A 21,630-nucleotide genomic window follows, 5' to 3' on the forward strand; every position below is an offset into this window, starting at 1 on the left:
GAGGATCAAGGGTGGGCGCGCGCACACGGTATATAGACGGACCGGTGCAATCGAGCGACCGATTGCATAACGAGAAAGCTCTCCGGAGGACGCGTCCGCAAAAGCAGCACGGCGAATCCGTCGCTGCATTCTCTCCGCTCGTCGACTAGGAAACGGAATATCGCGTGTGAGTCATCCGGGCGATCCGATGAAATCACGCGAAGACGTTTCTGGATCGTATCGGTCGGCAGGCAAAGATCGGCGCGCGGCGGCGGCGGCTCGCACGTTTTTCTCGCGGTCGGAAAATAAATCAACGGGCAAGGTCTTCGCGTGTTTCGCTGTCGCTTTCCTCTCCGTCGCGCGCGCGCGCGCGCGGAACGAGGAGAAATCGGGCGGGCGGGCGGGCGGGCCCGTCCCGACGAATCTCGTGTGTGTGTGGCTCGAACGCAGGAAAAATACCGGCTTCCTGTCCCCGTTTACAAAAGCCTTCCGACTTCCTTCTTCCATAATTAGCGATCTGTCTTCTCGCGGATCGCGGGAACGAGATAACGCGCGGATCGGAAGCAGGAAGTCGCGATTCTCCGCGAAGCGAGAAGTGCCGGGGCGTCGTTCGCGAGTCGTCGCCGAGGCGTGCAGGTGTCCTAAAAAGGGGAGACAATATCGTCGGCTTCCCGGCGTGTAGTTGTGTAGTCGATCAGGAAGCCGGGGCTCGATCTTTCTCTCGTCGCTCTTAACTCGATTGTCTGCGTATCGGCGGCCTGCGACAAGGCTTATCCGAGCTCGCTGTGGAACTCGTCGGCCCGCGAAAGAAAAAGCTAATCGTTAAATTGATACAATTGATCTTCCTGCGGAAGCCGGCCCGCCGCGGTTCGACGTTCTCAACGAGGCGGGATCCAGTTCCTTAATTAAACTCCTTTCGCTCGGCTAATTACTTTCATTGACTTTCATCCGCGTCGACGCGGCCGTCGCGCGAGATCGCGATCAGACCGGACGGCTCGGCTCCTCTTCTCGCTCGCCTCGTCCTTCGCAAGCAGATCCTAATCCGCGACCTTCGGCGACGCGCATCCGGAAAAATGATTTTACCGCCGGCCGCGTACCATCGATCGCGCGTCGTCCTTCGATCGCGTTCGTTGAATCGGCGAAGAAAGCGAGGCTTGTCTTCTCTCAATCGGTTACCAGCTCGAGGCCCGTCCGCCGCGTTGATTTCGACGCGTTCCGGCGTAACGCGACGCGGATAATGAACGGTTACGTAACGGTAGAACGCGAGAAAAAAAAAAGGAGAAGGATCGACAGATGGGATGCGCCTGATGGGAATCGACGATCGTCATTACCCGTCTCTCCTATTCCCGTTGTCCGGGAGCTTGTGTTTATTGCTCGTCGACGCTCGTTATGGATTGTTTGCGTTATTATTATGATTTCCGCGGAGTCCGAGCCTCGTAATCTCATCTGCCGCTGAGAGGATCTCCTCGAAACGATTGGAATCCGAGCAATCGATCCCGTAAAAGAATATTGGCACGTCGCTTTTATATTTACGTATATTTTATATATTTACGTATATTTTATATATTTACGTATATTTTATATATTTACGAATATTTTATATATTTACGTATATCTTATATATACGTATATTTTATATATATACGTATATTTTATATATTTACGTATATTTTATATATATATGTGTATGCATATATTGAACGGATCAGCTCGGTTTTCCGGGCGTCGAGTTTTCCGGTCTGTTTGTAGTGCGGCGGATCGGTAAAAAAGCGAGAGTCGATTTCTATGCTCTGATTGGTGGTCCGTCGCTCGGAATTCGATGAATAATTAACGGTGGTCGCCGTGGAATCGATGGGAAAAAAAGGAGCTCTCCGCGTCGGAGACGGTCGAGAAACTTGAGAAGCAATTACCGCGGACAAGCGAATTAAGAGACGAGGCAAAAATGTTAATGCCCAAGGCGTGCTCGAGAGCGGGGAACCTTGAATAAGGAAATTAGTGTTGTCGCGATCTCGAGATCCTATTTGCAGTTGGATCGTGACGGTTTTCGTGGCGACGGCGATCGCGGGGCAGGATCCTTGGGGCCACGGCGCGCGATCCAGCGAATCTCGGAACGCCGCACCAGCGCGCGCGGTCGTCCTTCGCGGTTAATCGTCGGATCCTGCCGGACCAGGCAAGGATATTCCTCTCCGTGGAATCTTGAGGACTCCTAGAATCGACTCTAGGCTCCCCGCGGGCGTCCCTCCGCGCGATCGCTATGACACACGCGCGCCGTGATACCCAATGACGATCGTACAAGGCTCGGAAAAGCGTTTCGAAACCTTGATGGACGCTTTCGCGCCGCCGCGAAATCGTCCTTTCGTTTCGATAATTCTCGAACACGGGTGAACACGGTCGACGGAAAAATACGGGGAGTGTATTTTATTGGACAAACATTTCCGTGGGAATTCATTCCAAACGCGCGATGCGGAGCAAACACGTCCGTGAAATCGCCCGTGCTTTTCCGCAAAAGTAGTATCGTCGTTAAGGTGTACGAAGTACCCGAGTACCTCATGTGACAACCGACTGGCCGAGTGTCTCGTAAAGAAGCTCTTAGGACTGGCTGAAACGGCTATCATTATTTTAAGACTAATTATTCGAGTCTATTATTTATAATCAAAATACTTCGAGCCCCGTCGAGCACGCCGATCCATTACGTACGTCTGTATAGAATACGAAACTCGAAATATTTCTATAGAAGGAGATACAATAATTTATGATTAATAAATAACCTTGGCAAGAGACGTATCTCGTTGGTAGATTAAATTCTTTTTATTTGCAATTTGATCTAATTCTTGAATTACGGTAAGCAAATACGCCATATGTGGACTGCAGATTTTCTTATCGTGGCGAATTAAAAATAGCAATTCATCGAAATTTAAATGGTATAAAAATCGATAGCAGTTTCAAACGTCAATGTACTATTTTTGTATTATTTTCAAGATAATCAACAGAAGGATGTGGCTGCCGCTTGGTTTCTATTTCTTGCAACAGACGCGCAGGATTTTTATTTCGCATAGATATCCACAGTCTGTACACTAGCTCTACTTTCGTGCAATCGAAACGCCGACAGGTGTGCATAGAGTATAGCGAACGGCCGTGATCGCGCCAGGAACGATAAGGAAAAAAAGCCTAATTCTCTCGAAATCGATTGGCTCGGGGATCCGCGGCGGAGGAGGAAGGAGAGTCGTTATAGAGGAACAGAGAGATAGAGAGACCGAGAGAGAGAGAGAGAGAGAGAAGCTCGCGGAGAAGGCCGGAGAGGAACGGAGAGGGACCCGAGAGCTCCAGTCACAGAGTCGGAGTCACGCAATTAGTTTTCATTGCGACAAAGCCGGGTATATATCAGTGCGAAAGGCATTGAAGGGGGCCTTGCCACGGCCTGCACTTCCGCGTATCAGCCGGCTATCTTGTCTCGCGTGGTATCTGCGCGACAAACAACGGGCTCGCGCCGCGCTCGTTTTCTCGTAGACACGGCCGCCGCGCGTACTGTCATTAACGCGACTGTCGTGCGGAAAATGGACGGTGTATCGCGTGAGTCTGCGGCCACAGTCGCTTTCTTCGGCCGAAGAAAAAAAAGAAGGGGGGGGGGGCCTCTTCTTCTCGCGCTTTTTAATCGAAAACAGGGAAGCCGTGCGCGCGTCATCGGGAAGAAAGAGTCGCCGGAATTGCGAGTCCAGGCGGCATTATGAACCTCGACAAAAGGGAAAAAGAGGATCCACGTCGATCTCGGGAACGCGCCAAAATCGAGCATCGACGGGAACCGAGGGGGGGGAAGACTCGTATGGGACACGGAGGGACGCGCCAGCAATTTGTCGCGATTGCGGGGCGCTAATGGCATCTCTTCTCCTTTTCTCCCGTTCCTCCGGCCGCGCCGCAAAAACCGTACAATTAGCCCTTACAAATTATGCATGTGTCGCTGGCGGGGTGCGTGCAAAAAATTGCCCGCTGCCCCTCGCCGCCCCGCCTGCCCCCAGCTCTTCCCAGAGTCATCGATCAACGACACAGCCAGAGGAACACCAGTACGCGGACGCTGCACTCGGTGCACTCGGTGCGCTCGGCGCGCTCGCTGGCGCGGCGCATCGCGAGTACGAACACGTACGATCTGGAATAGAAGGATCGAGGGGATGCGTGCTACCTGCGTGCTTATTTTCGAGAGGCCGGGACGCTAAGGGGGGGAGAAGGAGGAGGAGAGAACGCCGCCAGTGTCTCGTCTCTCGTTCTCGCGCGCAGGACGCTTTACCTGGAACGCTCGCGAGACACCGTCTCTCCCTATTCCCTGCTGCCGCTGCTGTTGCTACCGATGGCGATGCTGTTGGTGTCCGACACAAGACTCGCCACGATTTAAAAGGAATAATCGCTCGTCCTTTGTGCCGAAGGTCTACACCAGGAACGCGAGCGGCATAAGGGGACACGTGGAGGCATACGTGGCTGCCTTCGACAAGCACTGGAACCTCGCGCTCGAGGACTGCTTCGAGGTTTGGACCCGCAAAGTCAAGAGGAAAGCGCCTGCCCTCGGTAGTATTCTATACTATTCCGCTTCTATTCTCGGTGCCCATAGATCCAATGCTAATCGACCGGCTTCGAGAATATCAATGCGGATTCGACCGGCCGTCTCGGACAATTCCCGCGCCTCTACTACGCCTTTTCTCTCCGTATCCTTTCCATTAACTTTCATCCTTCTGCCTTTTCAATCGACTACATAAATTAAGCTATTTTTTAGCGACTGTTTCATACTGGCAAATTGTGTGAGAAATTATTATCGTTAACTCTCAACTGGATTGCGGTGGTATTCAGTTATTTAACAGTTCATGTACATCGTTCATGGCATACAGTAGTGGCTATATAACCTTTTTAAAACGGGACATATTAGACAAAACATGAGCTTTTTAGATATCTGGCCATTCCAAGAAATAACAGATTAGAAATAGAATTTTTATCATCGTCTAGTAGACTAGACAAAATTCAAGTCACACTTAGTCCAGTTTCGAAAAAGTTCTGCCGCTTTCCCAGTGGTTTTAAGTATACAACCTTTCTCCGAGTGAAAGATTTGCCACAGTCGATGCAGATTCTACGCTATCGATAAAAAAAAAACGAAGGATATTTCTTGAAATAAATATCTCGATTAATTGGGTCTTGGTGTCGAATTGACGCAACGGCGATACCCTTAGAAAATGGAGCAGAGGAAGCCCTGGACGGAAGAAAACAAGGTAGCACGGAATTTGGCAAAGAATCCGACATATTCCGTTGGGAAACAGCTTTTCCGTTAGTTATGGTAATATCTTGGAACGTGAATCGGAGCTAACGAACGTGTTTCCCCTGACTCACGGCACGGCCGGAGGGGCAATCAGTCATCCGTCTCAGGGTTAATTACCTTGGGCGATTCAGCGGCGCGGCGTTTCGCGGGACCGTTGTTCGGCGGCCATTTATCGGCCTCGGCGGACCACCTTCCCATCTACCGGCTGCTACGGAGCGCGCGACTCGGTCTATAGATCGCCGTGGAAATTTTCAAATTATACATAATGGAGACGACGGCCGGGTGTGCGCGAGAACCCGCGCGCGCCACCAGAATTTCAATACAACGCGGGGCTCCGTACCGACGCTCTCGGCGTACTCTACCCGAGAGCCAATGCGAATCCAATTTAGTCCTTCCTACGCTCGTCTGACCATGAATGACTCCTACTACTGGCCGTGTGTCAATGGAACACGTTCGCGCGTCGTCCCCCTATTTACGAGAGCCGATCGATCGCGCGCGCGCACCGCTCCAAACAAACTCCGCCGTCCGGAGGAATATTTGCAACAACGGCTGAATAAAACGCTATATCCCGGCAGCGCGGGACAAACGTCTAAAAATAAACTCTTCGTAATTCTTGGACGGACCGGTCGCGGACCATTGTTCCTCTCCCGATCGCCGCGTATATCGGGTCCCTCGATCGCGTTCCGTCTCACCTGGGAACTCGATCGATACCTATTTCTGGAGATCTCGTGTCCGCTTGTGTTTTTCCCTCTTCTAATTCGTCTATTTTCGTACCTGATCTACGGTCTAACGATCTCGGATTTGTACACGTGCGGATCTCCATTCTCCTTGTGGTCGATCACGTGCGCTTCTACACACGTGATCGACTCTTTCGGGCGATCGGGAAGCGCGCGGTTAAGTAACGCTTCGCGAAATCGGACAAAAGACAAAATTTATCACCGTGCCTCTGGTTAATTGATTTCACATTCGTCGAGGTGAGACGTATACAATTTTGCTACCCTCTAATTTGCTCTATTTTCTAATAAAAAAAAAAAAATTTCGTCCGATGAATGAACTATGCCAGAAAATAAATCGAAGACGTCGCAATTGGTCACCCCATAGAAACCGCTACCCCGGTCTCGTTCTCGTCGGAGATCGAGATGAAGATTCTGGATCGCGGAACGCGGAGAGTGTCGAAGATCGTTGCTAAAAACGCGAGAAGCCGCGCGCGCGTGCCACTCGCCGCGCGTTTATTTACACGGAAAGGAGGAAGTTACGGAAGCCAGGAAAGAGAGAGAGAGAGAGAAAGAGAGAGGGGAAGAGAGAGGGAGTGAGATCCTGAGGACGCCCCTTTACGCTAGGGGCAAAGACCGACCTTGACTACGTAGTGGTTGCTACGTTCGATACAAGACCCATGTGCCTCGCGTCGTTCGTTTCCCTTTTTTCCTCCCTTCCCCCCCCCCCTCTCTCTCTCTTTCTGTCTCTCGTTCCCTCGAGCGCCGAACACGTCTTTCTTTCTCTCTCTCTCTCCTTCCGCCTGTTTCCCTCTCGCTCCCGCTCCAGCTGCTCCCCTTCCCACTACTCCCGTTTTCCTGGTGCTCGGCGTCTCTTCCTTCCGTTCTTCCTTCTTCTTTCTTCTTTCCTCGTACCGCTGCACACGACCGCGCGGCAAACACACACACACACACACACGCACACACGCGTACACACAGAGAGGCAGAGAAACCCGCGCAACCGCTGGCACAACCGCTGGCACACGTTCCCATTCATTCACGTGGTACGCTAGGTCCGCACGTGCGACCGCAATCGCATCTTTGGTCGAACGCATTCGTCCCGACGCGACAGCCCCGCGCGTTCGACTTCATCCCGGTCCCGCGGCTTTTTGCCGGATGATTACGAAACGCCGGATCGGGCGTGATCGATGCGCGTGTATCGACGCCGGACGCGACGCTAGATGATCGTTGTCGGATCGTGGATCGCGCCGGAAACGGAAGCTACCTTCGACGCGCGCGATCCGACGTTCAAGAATCGAGACAGTTCCGATCACGTTCTTACGGGCTTCGTAATCTCCGCCTCGAATCCGTATCGAAGCAGCCTTGGAGTCGACCGATCGTAGAATCGAATCCGTTTCACAGTGCTCGGTCTCCTCCGGGAACGACGAGCGTATACATACTCCGCGCCGCTCGTTCCGAGCCGGGGTTACAGTCTCGCGACAACGCACGCACGCGGTTTCCCTTCAATATTTACGCGCAATTATCGCGTAACGAAGGCAACCCGATAACGGACGAGGCAACAACAATATATACGTATATATATATCGGTTCTCGATTCCGCTTCGAGTTCACCGCGGCGGCGAACGATTTTCCCGCGCGGCGTTATCGTCGTCCAAGGATCGCGAGGCGGATCTATATCGGGCCCGCGATAAGGATCACGCCGGTCGCGGGGAGACCGGCTCGTAAATCAGCCGAGTGATTCAACAGTTTTTTACATCGCCGGGAGGATTAATTAATTCCGCGGTGGGGAGGCGAGCGCGTCGGCGAGCGCGTCGGCGAGACGAACGAAAGAAAGAAAGCCGCGCGCGGGTGGGACAAAGGAGAGAGAGAGAATCGTAGCGGGTCTGGGCTGCGTACGAGTTGCGAAAAAAGGGCGTCCCTCCTCTCCCTATCCGAGAAACGGTAATCGCGGGACACGGTACGAGTTCAGGGTTAGTTGGCCTACTGACGTACTTTAGGATATCCTGAGGGGTCGAGAGGTCGTTGATACGGGGGCGGCGAGGGTGGAGAGGGCCGCGCGCTCGCGCGACCTTGAACAGCAACTTCCAGGATCGATGTCTGCGGTGTACACGTGTCCCAGGGACTTCCTCGTGGTCCGCCCGCCCGCCCCTTCCCCGCCGGCCGTATTCAAGCCCTACGCCCTTCTGCTTCCCCTCGAAAGAACTCGCCGGACACGTGCCGACACATAAACAACCTTTCGAGACTTACCTCGTGACCCGTCGACATTCTCTATTTTTTTTTCCCTCCGTCCCCCGCTTCGTCTTCCTTTCTTTCTCTTTCTCTTTCTCTTTCCGTGACGTCAAGCTCGAGCTTTTTGCGCTCCGCTCCGATACAACTTCGATTACCGAACAAGTACCGATCCCGCGTTCCCTTCGACGACTTTCACGGTGATCCTGGATATGGGGTACGTCGCGTAATTTTTATAGGAAATGCCAACTTCCACCGTTCCTCGTTTGTTTTCGACTCCCACGCGCGGCACTCGGTTTCAATGGTTAATCGAACTCGATACAATAGAGTGACACGAGCGTTCGGATAATAGGACTTCTTGGCTACATCGCCACGTTTCTACTTTATTAATTTGTACAATATAGCCAATTCTATTCTACGCGTATCCTTTCGCACGGTTTCGATTTAGTATATTCGAGAAAAATAAATTGAATTTTCTTTTTTGTACGATTTTACTCGATTTCGCATGGTTGGAATTTTTATTTGATTTTAATTTTAAGGTGAATTATTTCCAGTAATTCTAACAATTTAGAAAGCTTTTACGCAATACATGTTTAATCGAGAAATTGAAATTAATATTGTAATCAAGAAGAATGTTTTCCAAATGGAATCAGTTAGATTGGATTAATTACAAGGGAAACGTATTTAGACCACGAAAACATCTGTTATGGGAAGTTCCGTTCTGACAAAGTAAACGAGGTTTCGATATAGTCCGCATTTTCTTCTTCCCCATAAAACATTTCCCCTATTAGGGTGGATGGTACCAGTTGCGGCCACATTAAGGATTTATACGAATTTCAACGAAAATGTTGCCAAAGTTTTGTAACACATGAGAAACAGCAAGTTTTAATAGATTATTTAATGTCTCCAGTTTTCATATCTAACTTGCAATGGGGTAAAAAAAAAATAGTTAAAGAATTATTACAATGGAAAAATTCTAAAATACGCATTCTTTGTCGTTTGTTGTCAGTTGTACACTATTCCTTGCCACTCCAAATATTTAATTTACACGTATCATAAATTTATAATAAAGTAGTATATGAATGATTAATATACAGCATATTCTTTTCGAAAATTTCGCTTCTCTACGTGTGCATATTTTACTTTGTGGCACAAGGTAAAAGTAATTTTATTTCACTTAATTTATTTTTATTTTTCTCGCGTTCTTCTTTTATGTTTTCCTTGTTTCTTTCGTTCCTTGCATTTTCCTTCTCTCAATTTTCTTCTTTTGTCTTCTAATTTATTTTTCATCTCTTCCGTTCTCTTATGTTTTATCATCTTTGCTATTCATTTTATTTTCATTGTACTCTCTGCTTTCACTGAAGCCCTTTTTCTCCCTTTCGGAATTATATAAGACAGAATGTTGACACAGTATTGGCATAATATTATATAAGACAGAATATTGATATAGTATTGACATAATATTATATAAGACAGTATAGAGACATAATGCTGAGATATTTATTACAAGAAAATCCCACGACTCCATAGAACCTCAAATATAATATAAATTCGAAAGGTTGCTTCATAAAAAAAAATTATTTAAAAAATCTATCAAAAGAGACTACTATATATTGTGAAACATTTTAACCTGTCCCCCGTTCTATTGCAAGGCTCATTTCTTCGCGAGATATTACGCTAGAATCTTTCGAACGAGATTTCACGGGGGTTAAGTTGATGCAAAATTAATGGGAGCGTTTCTCCGACAGGTAGATCCAACAATAAGCTAGCGCGAGTAAAAGAGCCTCTGTCGATGAGATAGGAGCGAGGAGGGTTGTCGCGATGAAAATCCCGAAACACTTTTTAAACGGCTTCTAATCCATTAGGTGGACCGAGAGCGGCGACAGCGGCCGATGAATCCGCGCCCAAAGTGGTCGTGACGAAGATCGAGGGAAAGATGGAGACCTTGGAGAGACACGTGCCGCAACTGCTGCTGAGGGGAGAGCATGTCGCTATAATCGTCAAAACCAATTGAGCCGGTGAATACGGCCTAGCCGCGGACGGGAACGGATGGCTGCGACGTCTCCAACGAACTGCAAGCCTGCAGTGAGCCGATCAAACACATCCGACGTTCGCGGAGACATCCTCCGCTATTTTTACATCAATCGAACCGAATACCTCCGATACATTTCACATCGAATCCCGCGAAATCCATCCACGATTTTACTCGTACACATTTTCCGTAATTTTCATTTTTTTTCAACAAACAAATGATAATAACAATTTAATCCTTTGCACTCGAGTGGCGACTCCGAGGCAACGCTACAATTGTTACGACACGTTCGAAAATCATTTTTATGTTATGAAAAAAGAAAATTGAAATTGAAAAAATGAAAAGAAAAATTGTTAAAAGTATAACTGGTGGCGCATGAGTTACAAGATTCAATTTCACGTACATAAAATACATTTTATCGTGTAAAATAGAAATACCGTGCGTTAGAAAAGTTATTTTAGAATTACAGTTAGAATGGATTCGAGTGCAAAGGGTTAATAAAAATGACAGGAAAGAACCTCTGTTACATAGTGTACGGTAAAAAATAATACGTGAAAAACTACATAAAGAACGAAGAAATATGGAAACAATAAAAAGAAAGAAGGAGATAACTTATATCATAGTATTAAATTTTTTTCAATAATTTGTAACACTATACTGCGCTAAAAATAGCTAGTTTAGAGTCGCGTCGCGTCGCGTTTCACTTCGTTATGGATTCTTAATCGACGCATGCCGCGGCGGCGGTTGACGCGTCTCGGTCGCATACGCCGGATTTTCTGCTTACGGAAAAGGAAAATCCTTCGGCGCGCGAAGAAATAACGAACCCGTTTAACGCCCGGCGAAGTGGAGCCGCGACTTTCTCGCGGACGCAAGGACTGCCGCGAAAAAAGAAGTTAATCTACATCTCCGTTCGGCCTTCGTCGCGGTGTCTAGTCGAAGAGAGCGAGGGCAACGTAGCTGGGATTTATCGAGAAAAAGGGTGGGAGAGAGAGAGAGAGAAAGGTCGATGCTGGATAGGTCTCGGTCTAATCCGCGGCGTGACCATCGACGAGGAAGTCAGCAGAAGAAAGTAAATTCGTAATTGTTCGGTGTCGCTGTTGCGACTAACTCGTCGCTGCCACGAATGGCTGTGCCTTTTCTTGCGACGGTGCTCGTTGCACGCGAACAATTTCCCTTTCTCCCTCTCTCCCTCTTCTAACTCTCTCCCTCTTCTAACTCTCTCTCTCTCTCTTTCTCGCTATTGGCTTCTCTCTCTTTCTCGCCGGCTCTTCAGCGTAGTGCACCCGGAACGCGCATCTTGGGAAATAAGAAAGTTTCGGGGGATTAGACGGACCGGTAGGCGATGTAACGACAGTTCCGGGGACACTGACTTCGATCCCGAACTCGACGGCGAGTCATTACACTCGCGATGAACCCGGCCCGGTTCGTTTTCACAGCCGACAGCGGCGCGTCCGACGCGAAAACGCGGAAACCAGAGGCTGCATTCGATGCGCCCCGCGCGACGTACGCGATCAAAGGGGAAAATGATTAGCGTGCGCGAGCTTTCGCGTTCGACGCACGGGGATCGGATGACCGATACCGTTGCGTGTCGTGCGTCGGCATCACAGCCGTACACCGTGAGCCGCGTTCTAGTTTTCCGGTCGATTGCGAACCCGAGATTTTAATTAAAAATTTCGGCGAACGACACCCCGCCGCGCTCGCGCGAAATTCACCGAAAACGTTTTGCCGCTGTCCGCTAGCCGGAAGTTTCTCTTTGTCACCGGCGACTTCGCCGGTTGGTCGATCGTTATCCGGTTCAATGTACTCTATGAAACGGCAGAACTCGTTGAAAAGAACTGCAGCAAGACTATGGTGCGCAGATCGTTGCACTTCTACTAATTACACACGCTTTTCCTATAATTATTTTACTCGTGTTTTTGAAGATATTGTTTTGTACTCGATATTTATTTCTTCTTCTTTTCGTATGTTCGTACGATTTAACGCTGCAATAATATTGTTTTTAATATTGTAAAGGCTTAAAACCTATTAATGAGATTTTTAAGGACTGAGCCGTGTATAAAAATAGTTCGATATAATGTTAATTTAAGTATGAATTCCTGATCCGAATAATTCGATGCGTAAAAATATCGTCGTTCTGAATATTTTCAGAAATTCTTAGTTCCCAGATCTCCTGAATTTTTTCTTTCGACAAGACTAATTTTATTAAAACAAATACGAGTATCAAAGAATGAAAGCTCTTCCGTTCTATTAGTAATTTCCTCAGGTGCGTACATAGCCATCCGTCATACGCTTATAACAAATCAAAACATAATCCTCGTTCGAATAAAAATTACTCTCTGTTATTCGTTACTCGAATAAATTTGTTCAAACTCTGGTCGGAAGAAAAAGTACGTAGTCCAGCGAATTAGGGGTCCGTAAGACCCGGAGGTAATTTTCTAAATTCGCCGGGGCCCGCATCACGGTTCTCCTCGCCGTCGTTTTTCTTCTCGCCGGAACAGGCCACGAGAGAGACCGTCGACAGCGGCGATGCATCGTTTCTGCGTCGCGGAAAAGTGCATCGACGTAGCGGGGGCCCCACGGTGAAAGCAAGAACCCTGGCCCCCCTCGTGTCCCCTCGACGTGCAGAGGGCCGCGGGGGGGAGAGGGCCTCTCACTTTCGCTCTCCGGAGAAAGTCTGGCCGTCGTTGCCGCCTGCTCGCCGAACGTTGGAACGCTGTGAACGTTGTCCCCGACAACAGCCTAACCACCTTCTAGCTGGCTAACCCTCCTGTTGGCCGGCCCCCCTCGCCCCCGAAGCCCCGCTACGGCTCGTTCCTAGGCCGCCCCTGACTTCGCAAAAGCGCTTACATTGCACTCGCCAAGGCGAGCACGACTCCTAGCTTCGCTGCTGTGAGCACGACAGAGAGAAAGAGAGAGTAAGAGTGAGATAGAAAGAGAGTAACAGAGAGAGAGAGAGAGAGAGAGAGAGAGAGTAAGAGAGAGGTAGACACAGAGAGAGAGAGAGAGAGAGAGAGAGAGAGCGAGCGAGAGAGAGAGCAGGAACGAGGAGAGAGCTGCGGGAGCAACAGAGAGAAGTTCGTTCTTCTCTCCGGGCCTCCCCTCCTCCCGCCACTTGTGCACTTCTTCTACGGTGTGCTCTCGAGCTGACGGGGGTTAATGCACTCCTAGAGCAAGCCATAACCTTAGTCGGGGCCCCGGAGAAGCGCGGGAATCTCGGCTCGGCTCGTCGCCGAGCGAGGCGAGCGCAGCACGCTGCACTCTCCCGGCTGTGTTTATGGAATCGCCTGTGATCGATAATTAAGTCGACCAATGATACGACCACGTTTTATGCTACCGGGAGAGCTCGCCGCGTCCCTTAGGAATCTAGCTTGGCTATGGGTTCCACCGTGGGGACTGTGACACTGGGTCCCCTGTACGACTCTCGCGACGATTCCGTAGAATGGGACTCCATAAAACGATATACGGTATCCGAACGCGAATGCAACTGCAACCGGCAAATATTAACTTTATATTTTATATTAACTTAATATTTGCCGGTAATACATACATTTTTTATTTTAATTTCTATACAGAATAACATTACAGCTCGCGTTATTAGTGGTCTGAGATCTTGGTGCATTTAATTCGCAATGAAGATAAAAAAAATAACTATTCGAGATCATTTATCTTGTATTGATACTTTCAGTAGCGTTATTTAAAAATATAAATAATATCGACGCATTTGAGATAACATCAAACAATAAATTATTTCGTTAGTTCTTCATTTTAAATTGATCAGATAATGTTAAAAATACCTTAATGCTCCCTTCGCAAAGAAATGTTCCCCAAAACATTCATTAATTTAATTAACAATTTGCACAGTAATCTGTCTAACGCAATGTCCTTCGTAATCGTCAGGCAATAAGAACAACGTGGTTATGTTGAAACACAGGTCAGTCATTTTCCTCAAACCGAAACCTTAAACGATATTTCACACTACATCGAACGACATACGTTCCTAGGATAATTCGCGAGACATTCGAGACACGTCGGCTCGTTTGTATCCATTTCCCGCAATAGACAATGGAACAACTTGAGAAACATTTTCGCCAGCGAGCAGCCCCGATCGCGCCACGTGCGACGGATCAGCGTGGATTTCCTTGTGATTTCGACACGATCCGAAAACTGTCTCGGTCATCGAGATTCGTGGACGCGAAACCTTGGTTCTCGTTGTCTCGCAGCGATAATTGGACGTACTTGGCTAGAGATTCGAGCGTTTGTACGCGCGAGGGAGATCGACCGCGATAACGAGACGCGGAGAAAAAGCGAGAGAGAGAGCGACTCGGTGGACGAGAATAGGCTCCCGTCTCTGTCCAGCGTCGGATCGGTCTCGCTCGTTCGCGTTAGACGATAGCACAGACTATAGAATAGAGTATAAACTATAGAGGACGAAGCGCTACAGAGGTAGACGGCGACGTCGGTCCAGGGCCGACGAGCGAGCGCCTTGGAGGCGTAATGACGATCGTAGAAACTCTCGAGGCCGGTCCACGCGGCGGGCCGGGAGTTTTATGAATGCGCGGGGAACGCGACAGAAAACTCGAAGAAAAGACGCGGAGACATCGATATCGCGATCGCCGCTCGGGTATCGGGTTTTACGGCGCTGCCCTCGCTCCGATCTTGAATCGCCGGAGGTCGGAGCCGCGATAACGGCAATCCGCGAGATAAATCCGCCGTAGAGCCGCGAGAGCGGGCCGCGATTAGGACCCCGCGGCCGGTCCTGCCGGCGCCGCGCGATTCTATCGGTACGGATCCGCTTCGGGACCGACGACGGATTTTCCCCTACACGGCGGCGAGTCGTCGGCGTCGCGTCGCGTCGCGTCGCGTCGGATCGATCGGGCGGGAGTTTCGTCGGCGACGGTTTCGCAATCGCGCTGTCAACCGAGCCGGGGCGTTACCAAAATATTTGCCGAAAAAACAACGGCTGCGGAGAGCAATTTAATGCCGTTGCAAAACGATTCGCAGTCCATAAACAAACCAAGGTCGCCGCGGGAACCGAACGAAACAGGGGGAGAGACCGCGCGCGGCGGAAAATTCCAGATCACGACCGTCCTCGAATTTAAACGATAATCAGAGAGACAGAGAGGCTGCGGAGAGCAGATCGCGGGAGAGAGAGAGAGAGGGAGAGAGAGAGAGAGAAAGAGCGCAGCGCGCACTATGAACCAACGCGAAACCTCGCCTCCAAATGAACCGTCGATCTTTATCTAGCACGGCGCGGATCAACAATGGCGCGGCCACGATACGGAAGATAAAGGTCGGATGCGTATGCGCGCGTGTACGGCCGATCGGCAAACCTGTCAGTGGACCGCCAGAGGCGTTCACAACGCGGTGAGAATCGAACATCGTTGGATTCGTTCGCCTTCTTCCAAGAGGTCGACCAGGAAACGCGATTTCCGCATTGGCGATCGATCGTCGCGGCGATCTTCGATCCGCGCGTTCCCTCGATCGGGATCAGCGCTGCGGTGCAGCGGAACAAGCGTTACGATTTTTCGCAGCGGCGATCGACGCTAATAATAATTTCCCTTCGGCCTCCGCGATCGATAAACATCGGATCGCGGAACTCCGGTGTTTCGGTGCAGAGTAAACAAATCCTGGCGGCTCTTAACGAGCGATTCATGGGTGCTGGCCGGCGCACGGTGACGCACGTCGGGAAACTCTGACGTCGGGTCTCTTCGTGGCGAAAATCGACGCGGGGCCAATGTCAACCGCGGGAGATTCGGCGGCGCGGCGCTTTGATCGTGGCCGACGCGTGGGCTCCGCGTCTCTCTCCCTCTCTCTCTCTCTCTCTCTCTCTCTCTCTATCTATCTATCTCTCCCTCTCGCTTCGCTGGCGAGATCCGCGGGCCGAGGCGTTGAAAATAACATCTTAAACGTCCCTGACGAGGTGGGAACGTTCGGTTCGCCGCGGATACAGTGTTAGCGCGTGATTTGCACTTCCTAGTCTATCTCGCGGCACCAACACACCGGAATCCTCTCTCGCGAGCATTCTCCGCGCGATACGCTTCCACGAGCTGGCTGGTAGGAGAGATAGATAGATAGAGATAGATAGATAGAGAGAAAGAGCGAGAAAGGGAGAGGTCGCGCGAGAGAAACTCTAGCGCTCGCGAGCGCTACACGTGTGCGCGAGCGCGCTCCGGTGTCGGTGTAAAACTAACAATAATAATAAGGTTGAGTCATGTGGGGCCTTCGAGAGCAAAGAAGGGCCTTGATTTGTGCCCCGGGCAAGGCGAGGATCTCTCTCGCTCCGGTGCTCGATCGTTTCGCTCTCTCCCTCCGCTTCCTCGATTCGACTCGACTTGCGCTTTTTTGGAGCCGGGAACACGACGTCACACAGAACCGACTCGAGGGCAAAGCGGATCGTGAAACGCGTACTGAAATCCGCGAACGGACGCCGCGGGAATTTTCATCAACGGGGCTTCCATCGGATCTTGGCTAGCCATCATTGCCCGTCGATAGGAACATTCCGAAAAGACCGATCATTTGGAGCGGTTTAACCCCCCTCGCGCGATAACAACGGCACAGACTCGCCAGCGAAATTTCGTGACACGATCTATTAAACGCGGATCGCGGTCCTTTGTTCTATGGCGAATAGAACCTGATTCTTCGTGTGTCTAAATTGAGAAATATTTTCTCCACTGTTGAGAAATCGCGTACGATATTTATTTATTCTATTTTTCATTGAAAAGAAAGGAAAAGAAGAAATGTAATATGAAAGAAATAGAAAAATAAAAATTGTGATGCTAATGAAAATCATAATGATACTGGATACGAATTAAATAACAATAAAAGGAAAAAAGAAGAAAATAATAACTGATGATAATAAGAGTAATAGCAATAATAATATAATAATCTTACAAAAACTGTAAGATCGCATTTAATCAAGCTTTTTTTTTCTATTTCCAATAATTTCTATTTCCAAATTTCTATTTCCAATAATCCTGGAATAGAAAATTGGAACAAGTCGGTGTTGAGTTCCTTGACAGGACCCCGAAGAATTTGATAAGAATCTATGAATAAAAGAACGACGTCACGAGTCGCCATTAGAATCTGTGAACTGGAGGATGAAATACCGGGGGCCAATGAAAACCCGCGCAGATATCGATCATGTCGCGGCGAACGATAGAGCAACGTGGAAATAGCATTGATGTTTTCGAACGTGGCATCGACGATATATCGTTAAGTCACGCCGCGTTTTAATGGTCATTGGCAAGCGGGACAGCTTCTTTGCCGAAGCCGACGGACACTTTTCAACGGACTCGCTCGATGGGGCCCCGCGTCCGCGAGGTGGATCATCGATAAAGACACGTTCGGTTTTTCCTTTTTCCATAATTCGCGTCTACTCGAGGCTCGTGGTCCTGACAACCGCCGGTTCGTAAAACCCTCTCACGCCAGTCGTCCTGTCCCCGACGGTCCGGGCTCGCTGGTTCCGATCGATCCCTCGAACTATCGCAGCTTTCGGCGGAACTCGTTTCAAGACTAGATTAACCCCCTGGCGTACTTTGACGAGTCCATCTCGCGATTTTCGAATTCGGAAAATTTTGATGGAAATTACCAGCAATGAAATTATGGAGAATAGATGTTATTCTCTTCTTTAAAATTAGAATAAAATTCTGATCCCTTGTTATTAATATTTAAGCATCCTAGTAAATTCAGGCACGGAATAAACATTGATGTTCTATCCCTTCTAAGAAATGATACCAATCGAAAGATCCCTAATCGCAGTAAATGCGAAGAGAATCGTACGTCGAGGGGGTTAAACTCTGAATCGCGCGGACGCGGTCTCCGCTTCCGGATCCGCGCGCGCGGGATAAATATCGAAGGTGGGACAGGTGACCCGGATCGGGACGGTTCGCAGGCGGCGACGGTTGAAAATTCGGACCGACTGGCAACGAGAGACAGGGCGGCCTCGTTAATTAATCTTAATTGCGACCGTTCCCGCGGTGCACAGGCACCGGGCCGTCTCGTCAAAATCGAAATTGAAATTGAAATACCGGTGTATCAATTACTCGCGGTGGCTCCGCTCACGTGACACGTTAAGTGCGCACACGATCCTCGAGGCCCTCCGCGCGCCTGCGATCTTGCCGGCGCGGCGCGATATTAATAACAGTTTTCAGCACGTCCTCCTCTCGTTTCAAATCTATCAGTGATCCGTAATATCTATCACGGCTGATCGCAGGTGATGATCGCCGAAATTCGAGTAAATAAAAGCAACGGTCGACGTGGGATCGTTCCTCGGTGATCTCCGATCTAAACCGGTTCCGCGGCGTGCGGTGGACTCGGGTCGTCGCGGGTAAACGCAACAAAGTACTCGACGGAGAGAAAGAAAGAAAGAGAGAGAGAGAGAGAGAGAGAATGACCGTAATGAAAAGGTTATATCGGAAGTGACGAGCTATTTCGAAGCGTAACAGCCACCAGAATCGTATCTCCGGTTACGTGTCCTATTTATTCCCGTTGTAAATACCCGACTTCATTTTAGGCGGTGCAGTTGCAACGCATTCGACGGAACAACTGTTCCTCGATTTAATCTGGTCACAGTTTTCGGACCGATGCATCCGATTTCACTATCAAGCCTCGAATAATTAGCACGGAGACAATTCAATTCGTTGACGGCGATAGCGATAAGATAGACATATATTTTCGGCTAATCCTGCTAAATTTAAAACAAGTCTTTTTAATGATGCGATAGTTTCGATTACGTAATTTACTCTTTTCCTAATATAAAAATGGTTAAATAAGTTAAATAAAGTAAATAAGTTGAATAAAGTAAGTAAGCTAAATAATGTAAGTAAGTTAAATAATGTAAATAAGTTAAATAACGTATAAATAAGTAAAATTAACTTAAGAGAAATAAAAGATCGGCCAAGGATTCGTCGATCGTCGGACGAGAGATCGAGTTCTCTCGCTCAATGGAGCGCGTCTAACTAAAATCAAGTACATATCGTGAATTGATCGGCCGAGCGCGTTCAACGAGAACGCCGTTCCAAAGAAGTGCCATAATTTTCCGCAGAGACAAACAGACGGCGAAATCGACGTCGAATTAGGCAAAGCGTGTCGCGTTCTACCGACTGACCGAGATCGTCGTGTCAGCCTCGATCGGCTGCGATCGCAAAAGCGGCGCGGCTCACTGTCACAATCGCGCGCGTCGCCGCTTATCCTTACGGCCGAGGTACGGTTCTTGCGCCACATAAATCCGAAACTCGTAACATCGTTGCAATTTATCGGTATCAGAATGTTACTAGGCTGGTTGTGCAAGCTGCACAGAAAGTAACACACGTCGACACGGGGCCGAACTTTGAACGGAGGCCCGCGGTTTCTTTGCGCGCCTGGTCGATCCGGCGAACGAATCGTTGAAATCGCTCACTCTTCAACCGTGATTCGCGCGCGCGCGCGCGCGCGCCGGGATTTGCATAATTGCGCGATGTGCCACGCCAGATCGAGATCTCTCGTTGACGCACCGCGTAAACAGGGTAATTAGCGCGGATCGAGGGGCATCGTTCCGATATTCGCGATCCGCGGTCTCTCCTGGCTTTTTGCTCTCGCCTTGCCACCTTTCCTCGTTTCAACGCGGAACTCTTTTCCTTTTCTCGTTCTCGATTCTTTCCATTTCGATGCACATTTTTCCTCTGTTTCAACTACTTTTCGTTGAATTCAATTTGCATTTTGGTTTACGTGTCACGCATCGACTATATTGTTCAGTCATCACCTTCGTCTTCATAGGTTCTCTTGTCAGATAAAATAAATGAATGTCGGTTTAATTGATCTTTTAACGTGTCAGACTTCTTCGAAATCGATATTAAACATAGGTCATAGTAGGTTAACTCTTTCGTATTCCGAAGATCCTAGTCACGTTCAATTTGCTAAATATTTTGCAGCGAAAATAAATTTTAAAGATCCAGTGAAAAATTAGCGATACCTGAAAGTAATATCTTTTCTCACTTACATACAATAAATGATAACAGTACTATATACAATATGATATTACAGTACTATTACTATACACAACAAATAATAATTTTAATGTTAATTATTACAAGACTTCCTTCTTCGCAAGGAAATGATAATCCTCACAGCTGTGGGATGATCCAGAAGCCGATAGTTTGGCGAAACGTCACCGAATCGAAGCCGCAGATCGGCGTGGATCTCGACGCGATCTTGATCGTGAATAGACAGGTCGTAGGAAAGGGAAGCGAGAATGCCACCGCCGATAGAAACAGAAGCGAGCGAGTGTAGTCGAACGCGGTATACTATAGGCATATACGTATGTATGCCATAGGTGTTGCTGCTGCGAGAGCGGCCTTCCAACATCGCGCAGCCTTCCGTTTTTATTGCGCTGCGAGCTGCGCCGAGTTGTCGTGTTGCTAGCTTCGCTCTTCTCGTCTCTCGGCTCCGGGGACTCGGTCTTCTCGGGGCCGAGGCTCCCTCGGCCTGAGAGTGCCAAGTTAAACGATCTCTCACCGATGGACAAGCCTGTGACATCATCGCGCACCGGAATCGCCCGCTAGAATTCCATGCGCGCGGCTACCGACGCGACGCGCCGCTCTATTTCCACCTTCGAACTGTTTTCCGATTTACTCGGACTAGCCGGACTCCTCCGCGCCCCGGTCGTTCGTTCTGACTCATCCACAACGTTTCCCAGATCACCGGTAATTTATGGCAGTCGTGCAGCGCCGTGATGCAGATTCCGTAAACCGATCACTAAAAACACCGTTCTGACGAATTGTTGCTAATAAGTCGATCCTTGTGCAAAAGTGTTTTGCATCGATTGGAATAAAGGTGGTATCGACAGGTGGTCGATACGAATCTGTTTCTTTGCCGAACGATTTTGCTAAGGTGAGATTAAGAAATGAAATCTATAGTTTGCGAACGTGGCGCGAACCGAGATCGACATTCTCCGGTGGAAAAGTAGATCCGCCGATCGTGGATTCTAGAGAAAGAGGGGAACAGATGGTGAAACCGAGACGTTCCCACGGAAAGAGGGTAAGAAAGTCTCTTGAGCACACTTTTCTCCACCCCCTTGGCAAGATCCTTCGGTACGAGAATAATTTTTGGGCGGCGCCCCGGGTTACATAACGCGCAACGCGGGAAATAAAATGCGCGCCGTATCGCGATCGAAATTCCTTGAGAAACGATTTCGTGCCACTTGCGCGGATTCGCGGCCAAACGAAGTTCACGCGTCCCCGACGGCCACGTGTCCCGCTCGGCGTTCACGTGTCGCGCTGCAATTTCATCGATTACGTTAATTGAGGCGATCGTGAACGTTTTTCTGTTAATCGCAAGAAAATATAGATAAAGGGATAAATGGATAGATAGATAGATAGATAGAGATAGATAGATAGAGATAGATAGATAGA

At 49.0% G+C, this 21,630-nt stretch overlaps 2 protein-coding genes across 4 annotated transcripts in view; one reads left to right on the forward strand and one right to left on the reverse strand.

Moving 5' to 3' along the window:
• Lsm11 (U6 snRNA-associated Sm-like protein LSm11) overlaps positions 1-10,900 on the forward strand; it is a 32,213-nt gene extending 21,313 nt beyond the window's left edge. Inside the window, exons 4-5 of the mRNA XM_078189141.1 lie at positions 4,395-4,533; positions 10,077-10,900. Coding sequence (XP_078045267.1) covers positions 4,395-4,533; positions 10,077-10,225 — 288 coding nt within the window. The 3' untranslated portion in view covers positions 10,226-10,900. The remainder of the gene's footprint in view (positions 1-4,394; positions 4,534-10,076) is intronic.
• The window catches only part of Eip74ef (Ecdysone-induced protein E74), a 213,876-nt gene that overhangs the window by 162,156 nt on the left and 30,090 nt on the right, over positions 1-21,630 (reverse strand). The window lies entirely within an intron of this gene.

The sequence above is a fragment of the Augochlora pura genome, chromosome 8 (assembly GCF_028453695.1).
Source record: "Augochlora pura isolate Apur16 chromosome 8, APUR_v2.2.1, whole genome shotgun sequence".
Taxonomy (NCBI): Eukaryota; Metazoa; Arthropoda; class Insecta; order Hymenoptera; family Halictidae; genus Augochlora; species Augochlora pura.